This window comes from Podarcis gaigeae (genome assembly GCF_964106915.1).
Source record: "Podarcis gaigeae genome assembly, chromosome: 1".
Classification (NCBI taxonomy): Eukaryota; Metazoa; Chordata; class Lepidosauria; order Squamata; family Lacertidae; genus Podarcis; species Podarcis gaigeae.
The window spans coordinates 44,655,535-44,677,149 of NC_139678.1; the positions used below are offsets into that span (position 1 = coordinate 44,655,535).

A 21,615-nucleotide genomic window follows, 5' to 3' on the forward strand; every position below is an offset into this window, starting at 1 on the left:
CACACATATGCTGTTGGCAATGAAATTATGATTTCATAAGATAATTAATTCTGCTAAGGTGCCAATAAAGATTACTGATATTTTTTTAATCCCACCCTTCAATAAACTTGGGCTGGGCCTGGAAATGGACTGGGAGATAGTGTGGCTGATATAGAACAGGCATAATAAGATGAAGTGCTAATTGCAACTGAGCAATATTGCCCAGATGAATTCCATGCTTTAGTTTAAATGCAGTTTTCAAAGGCGAACACCACCTTAAATGCACTGAGACCTATAGATTATGATAATCATTCATTTACTTACTATGTAAAAGATACTACATAAAAGATACTATGTCTTAGTATACACTTGATCATTTAAATCAGCTTTGATTTTTTCCCCCCATTCGGGCTTGCACTTACATTTGTGTTCAAAATAAGTATTATTTGATTAGACACTATAGTGGAAGCAAATTAGCACATCATATTAAAATAGTTTTGACCAAACTGTGGGAGGCAGTGGAAGACAGGAGTGCCTGGCATGCTCTGGTCCATGGGGTCACAAAGAGTCAGACATGTCTAAACGACTAAACAACAACAACATAAAAATAGCAAAATAACCAAAGTGTTTGTTTGCAAAGGTCGAGCAATGAGACTTTTAATGAGCAAGTAAAGGGTTTTAATGATAAAACCTTTGAAACCATTAACCATTAAATCTATTTATAGCTATACATAAAGGTACATATTAACCTCCTTGTTTCTTCTTCATTGCTGTCCCTCCATTCACCTGTACACCCAAGCAGGAAATTTCACGAGACTATAAGAAGAGAAAGGGAAATAAAAGAGCATAAGGTAAAACCTTACTGGTCACGACGTAGCTGTGATGTAACAGGTCCTTTAGAACAAGCCTGGAATATGCCAATAAGTTATAGAATAGGGGTTGGCATATGGCCCTCAGTCCATTTCATGGGAGTATGGGAGAGCCCAAAATGGTGGGCAGAGGGGGAAGGGGGGGAGCTGAAACTAGGGGGCCCTGACGGATTACACACTACACGTTAGTGTGTTGATGTAGGTGTGTCACACGAACGCTCCCCACACTGCTCCCAGGGCTGGAAAGCAGTTAGTCACCCTTCGGTTTGCTAGTAAAACTGAATTACTGTGTCGAGAAATGAGTCATGTCTAAAAAGTGTGTCACCAACATGAAAAGTTTGGAAAGCTCTGGAGAAGGCAGCCCTCGACTGAAAAAAGATTCATCATCCCTGTGATGGTGCCAGAGCTGTTTGCCAGTTGTAAATGCATGACATCAACATAAATGTGCATAAACATAGTGACTGCTAAGCCACAAGAGACATACATGATGAACTCATTCGATGGTATTTTGTTGTGAAATGGCTTAGTCCTCCTGCCCAAATGTGAAAAGAATTAACCAAGCTTCTAGAAATGATCTTAACCATAAATTACAGCTGCAGTCCTAAGCATGCTTACCCCTGAATACAGTGGGCCTTACTTTTGAGTAATCATCATAAGTGCATACAGTGGTGCCCCGCAAGACGAATGCCTCGCAAGACGAAAAACCCGCTAGACGAAAGGGTTTTCCGTTTTTCGATGCGCTTCGCAAGACGAATTTCCCTATGGGCTTGCGATTTTTTTTGCTCCCCCCTTTTTTCTAAGCCGCTAAGCCGCTAATAACCTTTTAGCCGCTAAGCCGCTAAGCCTTTAATAGCCGCTAAGCCGCTAAGCCGCTAATAGCGCTAATCCGCTAAGCCGCTAATAGGGTTGCTTTGCAAGACGAAAAAACTGCTAGACGAAGAGACTCGCGGAACGGATTATTTTCGTCTTGCGAGGCACCACTGTATTTCTTGGTACACATGCACAGAACCTGGCTGCATAATTTTGACCCAGAGACTCAACACACCAGGGATCCTGCTTCTGTCTCATATAGGCCCATGTCTCTCCTTCCTCTCCCCACAGTGACATCTGCTAATATAAAACAGGTAGCATGACATCATTATGGTGTTCTATCCACAACCCCAGTCAGTTTTATTAGCTACTACTTGTGTGGGCCAAGAGATCAGATATAATGTCATATGTTTTGTAGTAGAAGATGTTACCAAGGAGGAGAGCATGCAGGTATGTGTGCTTCGTAACATCTCATCCCTTTCAGCCAAAGTCTTATATATATGAGAGAGACTCTACTGGTCACTGACCATAATAAACAGATGCTTCAATATATGAATCTACTTTTAATCACCGTATTTAATAAAATTTAATGACTAGAATTTAATAAAATAGAATATCGGTGGTTTTATTACCTTCAAGTATATATTTGAAATGGTCACGGATATTTTATTATTAATTATTACCCATCCTTCACGCAAAGGTCCCAGGGTTCATCTGATAGTTAGGTACCCCTGACTGTTAGGTCCAGTAGTGAAGAACTCTGGGATTGCGGCACTCATCTCACTTTCCTGGCCAAGGGAGCCGGTGTTTGTCCACAGACAGCTTCCGGGTCATGTGGCCAGCATGACTAAGCCGCCTCTGGCAAACCAGAGCAGCGCACAGAAACGCCATTTACCTTCCCACCAGAGCAGTATCTATTTATCTACTTGCACTTTAACGTGCTTTCAAACTGCTAGGTTGACAGGAGCAGAGACCGAGCAACGGGAGCTCACCCTGTCGCAGGGATTCGAACCGCCAACCTTCTGATCGGCAAGCCCTAGGCTCTGTGATTTAACCCACAGCGCCACCCACATCCCACAATCTGATAGTTATAGGACTTAATTTTCAGATGAATCAGAGACTGGGTTTGCTTCATGAGCATGTACAGGACAGATTTTGAATCCTTTATTAGATTTTAGGGTTTAATATGATCATATATTATTGTTTTTATTCATGATGATGTGTCATGGTTTCATGATGCTGTTTCCTATCTGCAGTAACCACATCATGCTCTATTTCTTCCCACATGTCTAGCCACTTCCACCTTAGAAAGTTGTGTGGAGGAGGGAATTTCTGCAGGCGTAACTTGCATGCCTTTTTGAAATCTCCTCTTTCACACTTCTATTACATATGTAGGAGCTCTATTCTCTTTTACAGGGCCAGATTTAGGTTTAATGAGGTCCTAAGCTACTGAAGGTAATGGGACCCTTTATATGTCCAGCTGTCCTTTGTCAACACAACAAATTATCGCTGTTTTTTGTGTTGAATATATGCTATATGGAAATTTATGGACCTAATAGGTATCTAAAGCCATTTGCACATGTTGCCATGCAATCAGTCCATGCAGAATGTAGGCACCCTATATATACAAATCAGCAAACCAGTGATATTTTAGGGAGCGGGCTAGGAGGCAGGGCCCATTACTTACATCATAGTGCCTACACAACACAAAACACTGTGTTGAATGTAGCTTTTATTTTATTTGTTCTTTATCTTATATTTTGGAAATGTACATCCAGTATTTTTTTCCTTTAATTTTTTGGGGGGCCCCCAAAAGAGTGGGGCCCTAATCTATAGCTTGTTTAGCTTGTACGTAAATCCGGCACTGCTCTTTTGCATCTGACTCACATCCCACAGATTATTAGCTTCAGTGAAGGGTGAGTAATTAATCTAACCTTTATCATCACGCTGGTTGTGTTAAATTATTCATTCATTCTTTCATTCATTCATTTTCATATACCGCCCTTCATTGGAAGAACTTGGGGCGGTTCACCGAAGCTACATCTTTCGTAACTGTCCTGTGTTACATTAAACTGGGAGTTTTACTGAGAGGCGCATGCTTTAGACCTCGTTTAGAATTCAGCCTGTGCGCCATGCACCCAACATATTGCTGCCCTTGCTAATTTCCCAGGCTGCTGATTGGACTATCTCCGTAGAAATAAGTGACCACATAGCTTGCAGGTTTCTAATGTGCCATGTTCACTGAATATTCTTTTAAAATAAAATCTCTGTAAGGAACACTTTGCCTCCCCACACTAGCCTTCTGACCCAGAAATCCCACCCCCACCCCACCCCGAAATGTGTGGCCGAATGATATTAGAAGCAAGAACTTTTGGAACTGCAGTGAGATACCACAATCATATACCCATAACAGATATGATTTAAATATCACTTTTGTAAAAAGAGAAATCATTTTTAAAAAATAAGATTACCACTAATACGCCATTAGTAACAATATGCTCATCAGGAACTGGGCTGCAAAACAAAATAAATATATTTGACATGTCATATCCGGTCTTTGGTAATGGAAATTTACGTTTCTAGTTGCTAGTTTGACATTCCATGTTAATGTAATTGACTCAACATAGCCCAGATCATGTAATCTAATTACAACAAGACTAGAAAAAAATACATTTATCTGATAGTTACCCTTTGGCAATGTTTTGCCAGATCACAAGAAACTTGAGCTCCAGGTCCATCTGATTTGATATGCAACACAGTTCCGAAGTTTATTTTCTAGTGTTATATATTCTTAAATATATCGCATTGTTTGGGATGTACTTACATGCTCTCCCGGCTAAACTCTACCTTCAGAGTTTCTGGAATCTGTAAAAGGATAATTACATTGTTTTGGTTTGAGATAATGTTTTCCTCAACTGTTAACTGAAAGAAATGGTCCATGTGTAAGTATAATAAATCCCATTGCTGAATGGATCAATTGGGAAGGGTGGACAAACCTCTCCATTTCAGTTTCTCTCTGTTTCACATTTCAGTTCATCTCATTTCCATATCAGTTTCCACATCATACACATTTGTTTGCATTTCTCCTGATATACACATTTTTGCAAGCAATTTCCCATAATATAATGCCTTTTTTCTTTGTTAAATATTCTCGTATGCCCTTTCTCCTACTATACTATACAGTGGTACCTTGGGTTATATACGCTTCAGGTTACATACACTTCAGGTAACAGACTCCATTAACCCAGAAATAGTGCTTCAGGTTAAGAACTTTGCTTCAGGATGAGAACAGAAATTATGCTCCGGCGGCGCGGCAGCAGCAGGAGGCCCCATTAGCTAAAGTGGTGCTTCAGGTTAAGAACAGTTTCAGGTTAAGAACGGACCTCCGGAATGAATTAAGTACTTAACCCAAGGTACCACTGTATGGTATGTTTTTTATTCAAGGCGATTCCACCTGTTAATAATGCCCTCCCAGCAGCCTTCGGTTCTACCTTCTTACTTTTGGATCCAATGGAAATGTGAGGCAAACTCTTTCTCCAAGCTGGATCTTGGAAACATCAAAGAGAACAGTGCAGAGATTCTTATCCATGAGGCAGTGGTCTTCATCGTGAACCATCATCTCCAAAACATTCTGAGAAGGGAAGCAAAGTTAGTCATTGTCAGGGATAGAACTCAAGAGGGTGAGATGGAGGAGGAGGCTGGTGGGGAACACACACACCCTTCTCCTGACACTGCAGAAGAAGAGGGAGGCAGCCTTGGTTTACAGCAGGGCTTTGAGGAGTCTGAGGAAGGTCACAGTGTGGAGATAGACAAACAAAGGAGTTGGAAGATGTTAGAAGAAGAGGGGGGAATTGCGACAGGGCAGCCAGCTGACCCATTGTCACTGGAGAGTATTTCTGATCCCCCTTCTCCCAGAACTCGGTGTTCATTAAGGGTGTAGGAACAACAGAATCAGAGACTTTTGGCTACAAACAGCTACTGTAAGGGGGGCTGCTGTTGTTAGAAATGTGGGAGGAGGAGCCCAGTTTGGAGCAATGCCATGTTAAGGCGTGTTGTATTCTTTTGTCTCTTAGGATTGAATAAAAAGGGACTCTCCTTGTTTTCTATGCTCTTGCTGCAGTCAGGAGAGGAGAGCTTTCCCAGAGCCTTGACAGTCATCAAGGCTTGCTTCTGGACCACAAAGCCCAAACAACTAGAAAAAAGAATGGGTCAGCCCATTCTTTCCATACATTAGAAAGGAAGACAGAAAAGGCACCGGAAGGTATGTGGACATGAAAGAGAGAAAACTGGCATAAACTATCTTCTAAATCTGAATCAGTTATTTATTCTTACTCGAACAATGGCTTACATCTTGAAGTAACATATAGCTGCAGTAGTACCCAGTGTATACTAACATAGCAACAGTTGAAGCAACAGTGTGTCTTGTGGCAACTTGAAAGTCTAAGAGCACAGTCCTAATCCTAGATCTGCTGGGATGTGGTGAATTTCCAGCTCAGGGAACAGGTTCCTGGCTCTGCCAGAGATATGCTGGCATAAGGGCCCAACCCTGGCTCAGCTAGGGTAGATTATGTGAGGTAAGGTGCCAGCATACGCCCTGAAAAAAAGAGCATTTGGGACATTCTATTCCACCTGTCATGACTAATAGCTGCTAATAGATTTAAGGTTAATAACTAACAACCATCTCATCCTCTGTACCCAAATAAGCAATGATTTTGGTGGGTCCTTTGTAGGTAACAACTTAGCAAAACAGTATTCTAAATATGGCTGAGGAGCTCAGACAAATTATTAATCGTTGACTTTGTGCCTTACTTTGACCCGCGTCTGTATCCTGAAGTGGAAGGTTTCATTCCATACTGGATCCTTACAGTCCTTAACAGTCTTGGTCCGAGGTCTTTCAAATGAAGCTGTTGGCAGGTACAAGCTCACATAGCAATCAGACTGGCTAACTGTTTTAAAAAGAGTCAATTTAAGATGCATTATTAGGCCACATTAAATCCTTAACTTTAATGTTTACCATTGTCATGATCACACAGTGTTTACAAGAGAATACATGGAAAAGTCACTTCTTCATTGTATCCCTTCTCTGTGCTCATCCATTTTAATTTTTATATCATAAAAATATATTATATTGCATAAGCACTGTGAAAGAATTGGATTTCATTGTCCCTGGTTACTTGTATGCACTGTTGCACATTATATGTGGAAATACATATTTCACTTGTATCGGTGGTTGTATATCATAGGGTCATGCATATTTTTTCTGGCTTATATATCTTTCTTGTTGTCCATTGGGGGTTATAGAGTTATCCTGGAAGCCTAGCAAATAACCTGTGGCTCAAAAGTCAAGGCAGTTAAACTCCATTGTAGATGTGGGAAAGGTCATGTCTCCTGTTTGAAGGATTCCATGACTTCCTTTAGCCTTTTAGGTGGAGGCTCTGACTAGCAAAAGGAGGAGGGAAAAGAGTCACAGCAGCCTGTGGTTCGCTGCAGTTCATCCTTGCATTGCTAAATCATGGTTTGACATTACATGCTAATCAGCTGGACCAATAAGCTGAATGTAGCCTTTAGGATTCAGTATATGTGAGTTGTCTCTATTTTTTACCCACCCATATGCTACTCCAGTCACATGGCAAAGTTATATAACACTTATTTCATCTACAATCAGTGGAAGCTTTAGGAGTAGCAAAAAGGATCCCACAGTAATATTTTCAGTCAATTTGGTATGTCAGTGGCACAAAGCCAGAGATACACAGCACCCAAAAAGCTTATTTGCTAGTGCTGTGGCAGATTGCATCAGATTCTTTGAGGAGCTTAGAAAACAGGCAAGAAGTGAAGAGTTATTTTGTAGTTAATTAGTAAATTATTCATAAATAATCACTTGCCACTTTTCAAAGTGCCTGAAGAAAATAATATAGTTATTATAGGACAGTGTGGCTCTGTTGTTGTTGTTGTTATGCCACCCATCTGACAAAGTCTAATGAATGGACAATCTACAACATTCCTTCCTGATAGCGTTTTTCCCCCTTGCCACTTTTGACCTCACAAGTCAGAGCTAAGTCAGTAGGACATATATAGGATATAAAAACCATGTTTTGTTCCTGTTGTCCTATTTCTCTCAGAGGCAGGTGAAATTCATATTAAGAAGAAATGATGACTAAGCACGATATGTTTGTTTCCTTATGATGGAACATGTTTTGTTTTGTTTTGTTTTAGAAAGCTATCATAAATCACCCATTTAACAGTTCTCCACAGGCTTAAACTAATTAAGCATTTCAGGCCAAGCCACATTATATTTTGAGGTTATAATGCATTGTTATTATTAAAGGAATCAACACATTATTATCATTAGATGTTGCCCCTTAGCACAAGAGTAATAGTGCTTGAAGACAGAAAAAATGAATTCCCTTTGTACAGGAAAGCAGTTTTTTTAAGAGATCAAAGAAGCCTCTTAAGCAGCCTGGCACCTTCATTATAAACCTTGTTGCGTAGGGCAAAAACGGATTAGCGCTATTAGCGGTTTAGCGGCTTTTAGTGGCTTATCAGCTTAGCGGATCAGCTGATAAGCGGCTTAGCTGCTTAGAAAAAGGGGGGGAAGGGGGAAAAACCCGCAGGAACTCGCAAGACATTTTCGTCTTGCGAAGCAAGCCCATAGGGAAATTCATTTTGCGAAGCGCCTCCAAAACGGAAAACCCTTTCGTCTAGCGGGTTTTCCATCTTGCGAGGCATTCGTCTTGCGGGGCACCACTGTATGATGGATGCAAACAATGCATCAATTAATCAATTAATATATGATGGATGCAAACATCAATTAATATATGATGGATGCAAACAATGAGCAAACATGCAAGGCAATACAGAAACACCTGCTCTCAGCTAATTGCACATAGCAGCGGTAACTAACAGGTGTCCCTTCTGATGTTGTTGTTGTTTAGTCGTTTAGTCGTGTCCGACTCTTCAGGACCCCATGGACCAGAGCATGCCAGGCACTCCTGTCTTCCACTGCCTCCCACAGTTTGGTCAAACTCATGCTGGTAGCTTCAAGAACACTGTCCAACCATCTCATCCTCTGTTGTCCCCTTCTCCTTGTGCCCTCCATCTTTCCCAACATCAGGGTCTTTTCCAGGGAGTCTTCTCTTCTCATGATGTGGCCAAAGTATTGGAGCCTCAGCTTCATGATCTGTCCTTCCAGTGAGCATTCAGGGCTGATTTCCTTAAGAATTGATCTTCTTGCAGTCCATGGGACTCTCAAGAGTCTCCTCCAGCACCATAATTCAAAAGCATCAATTCTTCAGCGATCAGCCTTCTTTATGGTCCAGCTCTCCCTTCCATACATCACTACTGGGAAAACCATAGCTTTAACTATAAGGACCTTTGCTAGCAAGGTGATGTCTCTGCTTTTTAAGATGCTGTCTAGGTTGCTGAACTACAACTCCTATAATCCATGATTATTGGCCATGCTGACGGATGCTGATGGGAATTGTAGACCAGCAACAACCAGCGGGGGGTGGGTGGAGGTTAGCCACCCCTGCCATATAGTCTCTTGGTCTATATATAGTAGAGTTTACCAGTGGCACAGAAAGGAGAACCGTCCTTTTCAGACATTCCATGAACATTTAAGGAGGAAGAGAGTGGGATTTCATGCATATGCAAATTGCTCCTGTGCATACAAATGTATGCATAGTGGCATGTTAGTGCATTTGATGGTCATGTAGAAGTGTAGCACAAGGTATTGGACGTGGAAGTCAAGTCTTGCTCCAGAACTGCCAGCTCCTGCTCCTTCCCAAAGCCTAATTAGAGCTTTTCCAGCTTTGGGAAGGAGAAAGAAGAGCTCTAGGACTCTGCCATAGCATCATGTCTCCTTCTCAAAGCTTGACACCTCGTTTATGCAGCTTTGGGAAGCAGCATGAGGGTTGGGAGGGGGGACGGCATCCAATTTTGGCCTTGCTCTCCACCCCACCCCCACCCCAGCGACAAGGCAGCATGCGGACCATGAGTTCCATGTCTAAATACTCCTATGATCCACTTAATATGAAAAGTTGGGCTGCCCTGAATCTATTTGGCTGCATCAGCATCTGGAGAGAGGTATAGATTTAGAATAATCTAGCAAGGGACAAGGAATAAGAGTTGAATTCCCAGTTGACGTGATGTGTCAGCCCCAGCGACAAAGTGTCAAGCTAATGTAACAAGGAAGTTAAGCAGCCAAGCGCGTTCATCAGCAGGGCTAGGAGGCCAGAGGCCTCCCATTTTGTGACCTAACGACATAACTGTTATTATTTATTAGATTTATATATACCACCCTTAATCATATGATCTCAGGGTGGTTCACAGTATAAAGTGCAGGATAAATAATTCAGAGAGATAGGGGATGCAGGTGGTGCTGTGGCCACATGTATAGGTGTTTCTGTGCTAATGCTAGAAGCCAAATGGACAGGGTAGAGTTCCTGGTCTTAGAGATTGCATAATATAAGCCTTATGGGATGGAGAGAACCAGTGACATACTGACGACATTGGCAGAGGAAGAGGAGTGCGGGGGGAGCACATCGCCCCCGGCAGCATGATCCCATGGTGCCATCACAGCTGCCCCACCCCCGGGACATGCACCAGCCCCACCCCTGCCTGCTCTCCACCCCTGGTGCCGGAGCATGAAGCTCCGTCACTGACGGAAGATGGTGTTGCTCCATACATGGTCTGGAGAAAGCAGAGGGGGAGAGGTTTTTCTCCCTCTCTCATACATTGAAAAATTCAAGACAAAAAAGTAAGAAATGCACACAGCAATGCACACAGCACATTGTTGACCTATGAAATTTGTCCCATAAAATGTAGTGGTGGCCCCAGTTTTGAAAGAGAATTAGAGAAATTCATGGAGGATAAAGCTATCCACTGTTACCAGGCACGATGGCTACATTCCCTCTCCCTGGTCGGAGGCAGAATGCCTCTGAAAACCAGCTGGTGGGAAACACAAGTGGGGAGAGCACAGCTGCATTCAGGGCCTTTTTATGGTCCCCAAGGCACCTGCTTAGCCGCTGTGAGAAGAGGATGCCAGACTAGATGGGCCTTTGTATGTTTATAGAAAAACAAACAGAAGCCTATATTATGGATCGGCTCTGTAATAGAATTAGAGCAGGGTAGCTAGCATGCTTGCTTTTTTCCCAGCTGAAACTCGCCAGAACCTCACGGTTCCAACACCTCATGGTTGGGCGCCATTGCCATTCTAAGAGAATGAGGGAAGTGTTCATGGTGAGTTCCAGCACCTCTTTTTCTAGAAAAATAGCACTGGTCTTCAACTCCCGTCAGCTGAAACTAGTTTGGCCAATGTTCAGGAACAATGGGAGCTAGCATCATGTTCATGTCTGAACTTCTTCATGGTAACCATTGCTCCTGTGCCAGAGTCATATATATCAAGTATATATTGTTGTTTCTGGCTCTCCTCCTTTATTGGGCGAGTGATGTCCCAGCACTCCCCATGAATGAGCGCAATTGGCAGAAGTTCAATCTGATCTACAGTTTTGCTATAAACTCCTCCCACGCCCTTTCCCAACTTCCATAATTCATGTAACCTTTATCGCAGTCTGTGTTGTGCCTTCTTTATATCTGATATGTAACTGAGATGCTCCTCAAATCACTGTCCTCCTGACAGCCTTCATATTCAAATTACAGGATAGCTATCATAGCTCATGCAAGATGTAATCAAGTTTTCTGCCTCTGTAAGCTACTGCTCTTTTAAATTCAAAATTATACAATTATAATTAATAGAAACTGCCTAAGTATGTTACAGTTTTTCTCGATAATTAGGTTTAGTACTTACATCAGAGGACACACACCCAGCACAAATGCCTACTTTTCTGTCGGTTATCATAGCAATCGTGACGTGTTGTACTGAACACATATTACAGTAAATGAAAAAAGAAGCACCATAGTACACACAGTTCAGCAGTAAAGCAATAATTAACTTTTTACAATGTGAGACAAAATTCCTTTGAATTTCAGCTGGGTTTGCAACTAACCATGTGTCATTTTGAGTAAGCCTCACTCCCATCCTGTTTTTCAAAGCTTACCTTTCAGCTGCAGTGAGAGTGTGGTGTGTTAAAGCAAAGGATTGCTCCTCTAGCCTTCATTCGGCCTCAAACCAGACCTCCAAGTGTCCCTATTTTTCAGGGACAGTCCCAGATTTACAGAAACCATCCTGGTTTCTGATTTGATCCCAGAATGCCCTGCTTTTCCTTAGAACGTCCCTAATTTCATCTGAGAAATGTTGGAGGATATTGAGTTATCCAACCGCCAAACCATCTGATATCCCCTCTCTGATGAAAATAAGGACGTCCCATTCCATAATGATAATTATACAATATATACCCCATACATCTTATTGGGTTGCCCCAACCACTCTGGCCAGCTTCCAACATATATAAAAACATAATAAAACATTAAACATATATTTTATTTTATTTTAATTCCCTATACAGGATTGCCTTCAGACAACTTGGGAGTTGAATAACTCCATACCCTCCAACATTTCTCCAATGAAAATATTTTTTTTTAATAAATATTTATTAAGGTTTTTTTTTATAAAAGAAATACATAGATAATAAACAATAACTTGTTTGGACTTCCTCACGTCTCCTGCTCCCACTTACATCGTTAAAAAGTTTTTTTCAAGCAAATTATCATCCTGTTTACAATCTTGTATCCACTCATTTAAGTATAATCTAGCAATTCTCCGAAAGGTTTATGTTTTCCTTATTCTCACTTATCATCAAATTCCAATCTAGTTTAGTGGTGACCAATTATTTATGATCAAGCATCCTTCTTAACATTCAACCAAATTACAATATTTTTGTAAATAAATCTTAAATTTCTTCCAATCTTCTTCAATCCTTTCTTCTCCCAGGTCTCGGATTCTGCCAGTCATCTCGGCCAGTTGCATATAGTCCATCAGTTGCATCTGCCACTCTTCCAGTGTGGGTAGATCTTGTGTTTTCCAATTCTTAGCGATGAGTATCCTTGCTGCCGTTGTTGCATACATAAAAAATGTTCGGTCCTTCTTTAACACCTTCTGGTCGACGATACCCAGGAGGAAAGCCTCTGGTTTCTTAGTGAAAGTATACTTAAATACCTTTTTCAACTCATTATATATCATTTCCCAGAAGGCCTTCACTTTAGGGCAATTCCACCAGAGGTGAAAGAATGTTCCTTCATTTCCTTTACATTTCCAGCATTTGTTATCAGACAAATGGTATATTTTGGCAAGTTTAACTGGGGTCATGTACCATCTGTATATCATTTTCATTACATTTTCCTTCAACGCATTACATGCAGTGAAGTTCAGCCCAATGGCCCACAACCTTTCCCAGTCTTCAAACATAATGTTATGCCCAATATCCTGTGCCCACTTTATCATAGCAGATTTAACCATTTCGTCTTGTGTGTTCCATTTTAACAGCAAGTTATACATTCTTGATAGTACCTTAGTCTTTGGTTCTAACAATTCTGTTTCCAACTTTGATTTCTCCACCTGGAACCCTAACTTTTTGTCATTTTTAAAAACTTCTTTAATCTGAGCGTAATGTAACCAGTCTCGCACTTTATCCTTCATTTTCTCCAAACTCTGCAATTTCCAATTGTCTCCATCTTTTTCTAATATTTCCCAATATTTTGGCCATTTGGCCTCCATATTGGGTCTTTTTCGGGCCTTAGCTTCCAGAGGGGAAAGCCACCTCGGAGTTTTATTTTCCAATAAGTCTTTGTATTTTGTCCAGACATTAAATACTGCTTTCCTGACAATATGGTTCTTAAAGGCCTTATTGATCTTAACTTTATCATACCATAAGTATGCATGCCAGCCAAAGGCATTGTTAAAACCTTCCAGATCCAGTACATCAGTGTCTTCGAGAAGTAGCCAGTCTTTTAGCCAGCAGAAAGCTGCGGCTTCATAGTACAGCTTTAAGTCTGGCAGGGCAAAGCCCCCTCTTTCTTTCGCATCAGTTAATATCTTAAACTTAATTCTGGGCTTTTTGCCCTGCCAGACAAATTTAGAAATATCTCTCTGCCACTTCCGGAAGCACTCCGTCTTGTCCACAATTTGCAATGTTTGAAACAAAAACAACATCTTTGGCAATACATTCATCTTAATAGCAGCAATTCGGCCTAACAAAGAAAGCTTCAATTTTGTCCAACTGTCCAAGTCTCTCTTAATTTCAAACCAACATTTTTCATAGTTATCCTTAAATAGACTCATATTTTTTGCTGTTATATTTACCCCTAGGTACTTTACTTTTTTAACCACAGTTAGTTCTGTTTCTCTCTGAAACCGTTCTGACTCAGTATCTGTCAAGTTTTTCCCCAACACCTTAGTTTTCTGTTTATTTAGTTTAAATCCCGCCACCCGACCAAAGTCTTGAATCAGTTGTAATACTCTTTTTGTACTAGATTCTGGCTCCTACAGAGTCAAAACTAGGTCATCTGCAAAAGCTTTAAGTTTGTATTGTTTCGCTCCGACCTGAATCCCTTGCACCAACCGGTCCCCTCTAATCCTATTCAAGAGCACCTCCAGAACCGAGATAAATAACAGAGGGGAAATCGGGCAGCCTTGTCATGTACCTTTTTCAATTTTAAACTCTTCTGTAACCACATTGTTAACTATCAGTTTTGCCTTCTGTTCTGAATATATTGCATCAATCCCATTCTCAAAACCCCGTCCCACTCCCATTTCTTTTAAATTTCTCTTCATAAATTTCCAAGAGATATTATCAAAGGCCTTCTCCGCATCTATAAAAATTAACACTGCTTTTGTATATATGTTTGTTTGCAAGAGTTCCAAAATGTCAATAATGTTCCTTGTGTTAGCAAACATGTGTCTACCTGGGAGAAAGCCTGCCTGGTCTTTATGAATTACTTCATTTAAAACTCTTTTAAGTCTGCTTGCCAAGATATCTGCAAAAATTTTGTAATCCACATTTAAAAGGGAGATGGGACGATAGTTCTTGAGTTGTGTCTTCTCAGTTTCCGATTTTGGTATCAATGTGATGAAAGCTTCCTTCCACGATTCCGGCGCCTTCTTTCCCTCCATAATTTCATTGCTGACCTCCATCAATGGTTGTATCAAATAATCTCTTAATGTCTTATAATACTTGGAGGTCAGGCCGTCTGGCCCTGGAGATTTGCCCAATTTCATGTTCTGAATGGCTTGTTCGATCTCTTGTCGTGTTATTTTGCTGTTCAGGAGTGATCTATTTTCTTGTGACAGTTTTTTAAGTCCATTTTTTTTCCAAAAATTGTTTAATCTCAACCTCATCCTGCGGCCCTTGAGTGTATAATTTTTTGAAATATTTCTGAAAACACTTTCTAATCTCCACGGGGTTCTGAATGTTTCTTCCTTCAATTTCCAGGTTTGTGACTATATTTAACTTCTGTCTCTTCTTCAACTGCCAAGCCAGCAGTTTCCCACATTTGTTTGCCGATTCAAAGGTTTTTTGTTTCATTAATTTGATCTTCCACTCTATTTCCTGGTTCATCAGTTTAGAATATTGTGCCTGATGGAGTTTAATTTCTCTCAGAATCGGCTGTGACTTCGGATTCGATCTTAACTTCTTCTCTAACTCTTTAATTTTCTCCAAGATCTTATCTTTCCTCTCATTTTGTATTCTTTTCTTTACAGCATTCTGTTGTATCAAAAACCCCCTCATCACGGCTTTGCTTGCATCCCAAATAATTCTTTTTTCCACCATAGTGTTCATATTTATCTCGAAGTAGTCCTTCAAAACTTTTTGGGCCTTCTTAATAGTCTCCTGATCTCTAAACAAATTGTCATTCATCTTCCATCTAAAGGAACCGGTTGGTAATAATGTCATATCCATTTTCAGTGCATTACGGTCGGAGCAGGTCTTTGGGCAGATTTCCACTTTCCTGACCTTAGGTGCCAGACCTCTAGTTATCCAAATTTGGTCGATTCTTGTCCAAGTCAGCTGGGCTTCAGAGAAGAATGTTCCTTCTTTTCCCAAGGGGTTCTTCGTTCTCCAGATGTCAATCCAGTCCATATTGTCTGTCATTTCAAAAAAGGTCTTTGGTAGTCTGCCATCTTTCGTAACATTTTGACTTTGTGACTTATCCATATTAGTTGATACGACCCCATTCATATCTCCCATCATAATGATGTTGTCATAGTCCAGATATTCCAGCATAGTCTCGTGCAACTTCTTATAAAATTCCGATTTCCCTTCATTTGGTGCATAAATTCCTAATAACAGAATCTTCTCTCCTTGATATTGTATTTCGATTGCCAAAGTTCTTCCATGTTCATCTTTAAATAAAAATTTAGGTGACAGGCTCTCTTTTGCATATATCACCACACCTCTCTTCTTTACTGTGTCTGAAGATATAAATTCCTGACCAAGTCTTTTGTTTATTAACACTTTTCTATGGAGCCTAGTCACATGTGTTTCTTGTAAGCAAATAATGTCCAATTGTTCCTTTTTTAATATATGAAAAATTTTCCTCCTTTTTTCCGGAATGTTACAGCCATTTATATTCCAGCTCAAAAGTTGCAGAGACATCCTGAATAAATCTGGTTATTTTTCTGGGGGTGGTACCTTATTCACTGGGTCTTCAGAATCCAAGGGTGCAGGTGCCTCTGGTGCTCCGGGCCCCGAGGGTAATCCGAGTCCTTTTTGAAGGTCCTCTCCGTAGGCGTTCAGAAATTTATCTCTATCTTCCAATGTTCTAATTTTAATCTTCTTCCCTCTAAAAGTAAAGGATAGTCCTTGAGGAAAGTCCCACCTGAAGATGATTGAATTGCTCCTCAACAATTTTGCTAGTTCCAAGTACTCAGATCTAAGATCCAAAAGCTGTTTAGGAATGTCCTTGTAAATTTCAATTCTCTGGTCCAAGATGTCCAGTGACTTTCCATAGTGCAGGCCCAAAATCTTGTCCCTTTCCTCCTTTGATCTCAATGTTATCAAACAGTCTCTGGGTTTGTCTTTCTTTATAAGTCTTCCAAGCCTGAAAGCTGATACAATTTTAAAGTCTTTTTCCTCTAAGTTCCAGAACTTGGAAAATTCTTTAGTCAATAACTCAGCTAGGTTACCTTCTTCCACTTCTGGTACCGACCTTATCCTTAAGTTGGTCTCCCTGTTCCGCAGTTCTATCATAGAAAGATAGGTCTGATGTTCACCTACTTGTTTACTGAGTGGTCTTACCTCTTTTTCTAGATTTCCCAGTCTTTGGCTGGTATCCTCAGCCAATTTCCGATTTTCACCTGTAGCCTCCTTCAATTCTCCAATTGCTTGTGCATTCTGTGCCACTTGTCCAGTTAGTCTATTTAAACATTCTGTGTTTTGGTCGATTTTGAATGTTTGCTCATCGGCTTTTTTGTCCAACGATTCCACTCTCTTGTCCAAAGATTCCAATTTTTCATAGATTTTCTCTAGAATAGAAACAGTTGTTCCTGAGGCCATATCTTCCAATTGTAGTTCCTCAGTTTCTCCTTCCCCTGCCCTTGGCAGAGAAACAGCTTCTTCCTCAGAAAGCAAAATAGGCACAGACGATCTACGTGACTGTAAGGCTGAGGCTAAGGTTGTTTGTCTAGTTCTTACTCTAGATTCCTTTTCTTTAGGCTCCTTTTTTCTTGCGCCACTCATTCCAAAGTTATCTAAAAGTCAAGGTCAAGCTGAGTTATTCCCATGAGAAAGAGACGGCCCAGATGGTGACAGTCAGACAGGAGGCTGGGAAAGAGAAAGTAAGACAATGCCACTGCTGTAAATTCCAGAACCCCTAGGGGGAGCTTAAAATGTCTTTCGGGAAGAGATCAAATCCAGTAAAGTTCATAAAATCAGAATTAATATCCAGGAGCCTTCAAATAATAGGTTTTAGCAGAGTTGGTATTGAAAAAAGCACAATGTCTCAAACAGTGCTTGCTGGTGTTTCAAATGGTGCCTCAAAGTAGCAAGTCCAAACCCCCTCAGATTGTTTCCAAATTTATATTCAAAATATCCAGATCTGCAGACTGACTGCTACAGTTACTCAGGCAGTTCCAGCACTGGGTTTCTTACTTAAATTATAATTCCAATAGAAGAGGATATCACAGTCCAAATCAAAAACATAAAATCCAATGCTTACAGTCCTTATTATATTTCAAGAGAAGTTCAGTGGGTGCTCAGATCCATTAGGTTAAAAGTTCACTCTCTGCCTCCACTCCTCCTGCTCTTTGCTTTGAAGTTCAGTAGCAGCGGAAGACGGACTTCCTTTTTTTCGTCACTTCGCTTTCAGCCAAATTCAGTAACTTTAGAATCTTTAAAAATTTTAAAGGTCCTTATTACTCACGGGTTGTTGCGTTTCCGAAACAGAATTTCCAGGAAGAAAGGTCAGCGCTCACCGGCAACAGCTACGCGGCTTCGCTCCGTTGATTGCGGAACGACCCTCAGCGCCGCTACCCCCTCCGCGATCCGGAGCCCCTTACGGGGTTCCCTCAACATTTTGGGGGCAGCTCCTGGCGCCCGCCGGGTCCCAAGACCGCAGGCTTCTGCCGCCTGCGGTTTTCCGGTATGGGTCTCCGCTTCGCCGTAGCGGACGACCCGTTTCCAGCGGAGCTTCCCTCTCCTGGTTAGAAGAGGGCAGCCATTACCGTTCGCGCGGCCTCCGGAAGTCCTTCATTTCTCCAATGAAAATAGAGACAGCCTAAGGAAAAGTGGGACATTCCAGGATCAAATCAGAAACCGGGACGGCTTCTCTAAATCAGGGACATGGATCAGACATGGAGGGTCTGATCTGAGGGCAGCCCTGCATAGGAAAGTTTTTTTTAATATGTTTAATGTTTTATTATTTTTTTATATACGTTAGAAGCTGCCCAGAGGGGCAACCCAATCAAATGCGTGGGGTATAAATAGAACAATAGTAGTAGTAATAGGAGTAGGAGTAGGAGTAATAATGGAAGAGGATGTCCCCATTTTCATCAGAGAGATGTTGGAGGGGTTTCAAAGCCTTAACAGCATGTTGAATGCAAAACATTCTGGGATTTAAAGTTTGTGCACTTTGGGGCACACAGAGGAACACAATTTATCCTTTGAAATAATTAATCAAATAAATAAAAGAAATGAATTATATAATCTTAGCATCTTTTCTTTGCTTATCTGCTTTCGCACAGCAGTTTTGCTATGTTACCGCCATGTCAAAATTATCATGCGAAGGCACTTCTGCTGCACAGAACCCCTGTTAGAAGTCAACATTACCACAGATTTGTGGAAGCAAGGGGGTACTCACATAAATCTGCCTTTCGTAGATTTTTTATTTGTACGATTTTCACACACAACAAATGGCAAGGTGACACCTCCATCTGCAGAACAATGACAAACAAAAAGTTAGTGAACTGTGCAGATATCTGTACAAGGGTTCATTTGGTGAAGTAGACATGAAAAACTTATGCTATAAATAATTTGTTAGTCCTTAAGACGCCACAGGAATCTTGGCTGGTTTCAAGGGCGCCAGCTCCAGGGGGCCGAGCCCTTTTCGGCTCCCTCAATATTTGGGGGATAAAGGCCAGGACCCCCAATGTCACATAAGCACAGAGGTGAAACGTGGAGCCCAGCATGGTACGACTCCGACTCCTCCTGCTATGGAGGGAAGGAGGGTTCAAGCAGTTTCCCACTGGTGGCAATGCCAGGATAGGAGAAGCCGCAGGCTATTGAAACTATGCAGCCCCTAGCTCCTCCAGATGTCAAGACGTCATGCACTGGATGTCAAGATGTCACATGCGTGTCACATCACGTGCACAACGTTACCCCCCCTCACAAGTTGGCGCCTCTGCTTGGTTTTGTTGCAATTGTCAGCTACCCCTCTGTAAAATAAACTATGTGCTGGACATAAATAAAATGTACAGATTTCTTTCTGCGGGTTCACAGTTACGTAGCCAGTGGTTTGCAATCTTTTGAAGATCCAGTTCTTAAGGTTTTTTTAACCACAAATTTGGATGGCGCCAGAGCTGCTGTTGTGATCCACCTTAGGCCACTCCACCCATAATAGGTCTAATTGCTTCTTGGTGGAATATGTCACCATCAAAAAGTATGATGCTCTTATCTACATTGAGAGTTTAGTTTATCCAGCTCATTGGCCCTTATATAGCCCATTCATTCAAGACAGCTGTTAGGAATGCCTCCAAGTGCTCCTGGAGACATGGAAAGGAAAGATAAAGACACACGTCACCTTCATACTGATGATATTTTGCTCCTGTTTTTAGATCTCCCCCAGCCATCTCACATGAAACAGGGCTGGGGAACCTACAGCTCTCCAGATGTTGTTAGACTCCAACTCCCCTCAGCTCCTCAGCCAGTGTGGCAGCTATGAAGAGCTGGCAGACTGCCAGGCTTGAGGGATCCTCTCCCTCTCCTAAATGGCACCAAGAGGCAGGAAGGAAACCAGAAAGTTCTTACATATTACAGTGGTACCTAGGGGTACAGACGCTTCAGGTTCAATTTACAGACTCCGAAAACCCAGAAATAGTACCTCAGGTTAAGAACTTTGCTTCAGGATGAAAACAGAAATTGTGTGGCGGTAGCGCGGCGGCGGGAGGCCCCATTAGCTAAAGTGGCACCTCAGGTTAAGAACAGTTTCAGGTTACAAACAGACCTCCAGTTGGCTCTGGAACTCTTAGCAATCCGAATCTGAGCGGCCACAGACATAAAAGGCAGAACCTATAAATGAGGGCTCTTTGCAGATCACCTAATGGTCACAACAGCAGACCCCATAAGCACAGCAACCTCCCTAATCAGAGAACTCAACACATTTGCAATGGTGTCGGGCCTACTATGTGCTTCAACACCCCTCCTCACACCCAAAAAGAATTCACTAATGTCACCAAGATAAAACTTCGCCACAACAAGTTCAGATACCTAGGGGTACAAATAACCTCAATAAATTGTACCTCCACAACTACAAGCCCCTGTGGCAACAAATTAACAAAGACCTAAAGAGATGGAACAACATGAATTTCACTCTCTCAGACAAAATAGCCATGATCAAAATGATCACCCTCCCAAAACTAACCTACCTATTCCAAACCCTCCCAATCTGGATTCCCCTAACCAAACTCCACAGATCGCAGAGAAAACTACACTCTTTTATCTTCTCACCTAAAAAACCAAGAATAAGCCCCAAATACCTGCACCTCCCCACCTCAGAAGGAAGATGGGGAATCCCCAACATAGAAGCATATTACATTGCCAACCGAATACACCATATAATCCCATATATACTGTTATGTAATGAAGTTTCACCCTCGGCCAGCAGGGGGATACTGTAGATAGTTTTCACTCAGGTCCACGTCAGTTATTTTAGGCGGGAAACTCTGGGTTGTTGTTGCTACAATGTTGACAGCCGGCTGCCTATAAAAGCAGGCCGGCTGAGCTGTTTGCGGTTCAGTTCTGTCCAGCTTACAAGTAAAGAGCTGCTCTGGAGAAATTGCTCTGTCGTCTGCTATGTTCGCCCACAACTTAACACTGGCGACGAGGATGGGATAGATGAACATCAGAGCACAGCCAGATGCAGCCACCTCTGAGCAGAGCTGAATAACTGAGCTGAATCACTGAGCAAAATCACTCCACACCCAGTTGAGCACCCGGCTGATGGTGCGATCCTAGGCAGATGCGGAGGCCACAGTGGCAGCCGATACAGGCGCTGCCGGAAAATCCTCAATCAGGAGGAGTGATGAAGCTGGAGCCGGGTCTTCCACAAACGCTGGAAGAGGGCAACGGCTGAGGGCGTCGGCATGGCCCATCGATTTCCCCAGGCGATGGACGAGCCGGTAGTGGTAGGCAGCCAGGAAAACAGTCCATCGCAGCATGCGTGGCGAGAGGACCGGTGGAGTTGGACAATCACCAGCGAGGAGGCCCAGGAGTGGCTTGTGGTCAGTGATGAGGTCAAAAGTCCTGCCATAGAGGTATTCATGGAACCTCTTCACTCCAGCCACAAGTGC

At 41.9% G+C, this 21,615-nt stretch overlaps 1 protein-coding gene across 6 annotated transcripts in view; it reads right to left on the reverse strand.

Moving 5' to 3' along the window:
* Positions 1 to 21,615, reverse strand: part of LOC310848171 (cytosolic phospholipase A2 epsilon-like) — a 72,521-nt gene that overhangs the window by 32,298 nt on the left and 18,608 nt on the right. For 3 of the 6 annotated variants that reach the window (XM_083746852.1, XM_083746850.1, XM_083746851.1), the window contains exons 2-7: positions 18,909 to 18,981; positions 6,468 to 6,604; positions 5,158 to 5,289; positions 4,483 to 4,523; positions 4,130 to 4,172; positions 729 to 795 (exon numbers count right to left, since the gene is read on the reverse strand). In XM_083746852.1, the coding sequence (XP_083602978.1) occupies positions 729 to 795; positions 4,130 to 4,172; positions 4,483 to 4,523; positions 5,158 to 5,289; positions 6,468 to 6,604; positions 18,909 to 18,981 (493 nt within the window). Of the gene's footprint in view, positions 1 to 728; positions 796 to 1,893; positions 3,096 to 4,129; positions 4,173 to 4,482; positions 4,524 to 5,157; positions 5,290 to 6,467; positions 6,605 to 18,908; positions 18,982 to 20,270; positions 20,287 to 21,615 lie in introns of those variants that run through there. The other 3 variants (XM_083746853.1, XM_083746854.1, XM_083746855.1) reach the window with 3 other exon arrangements.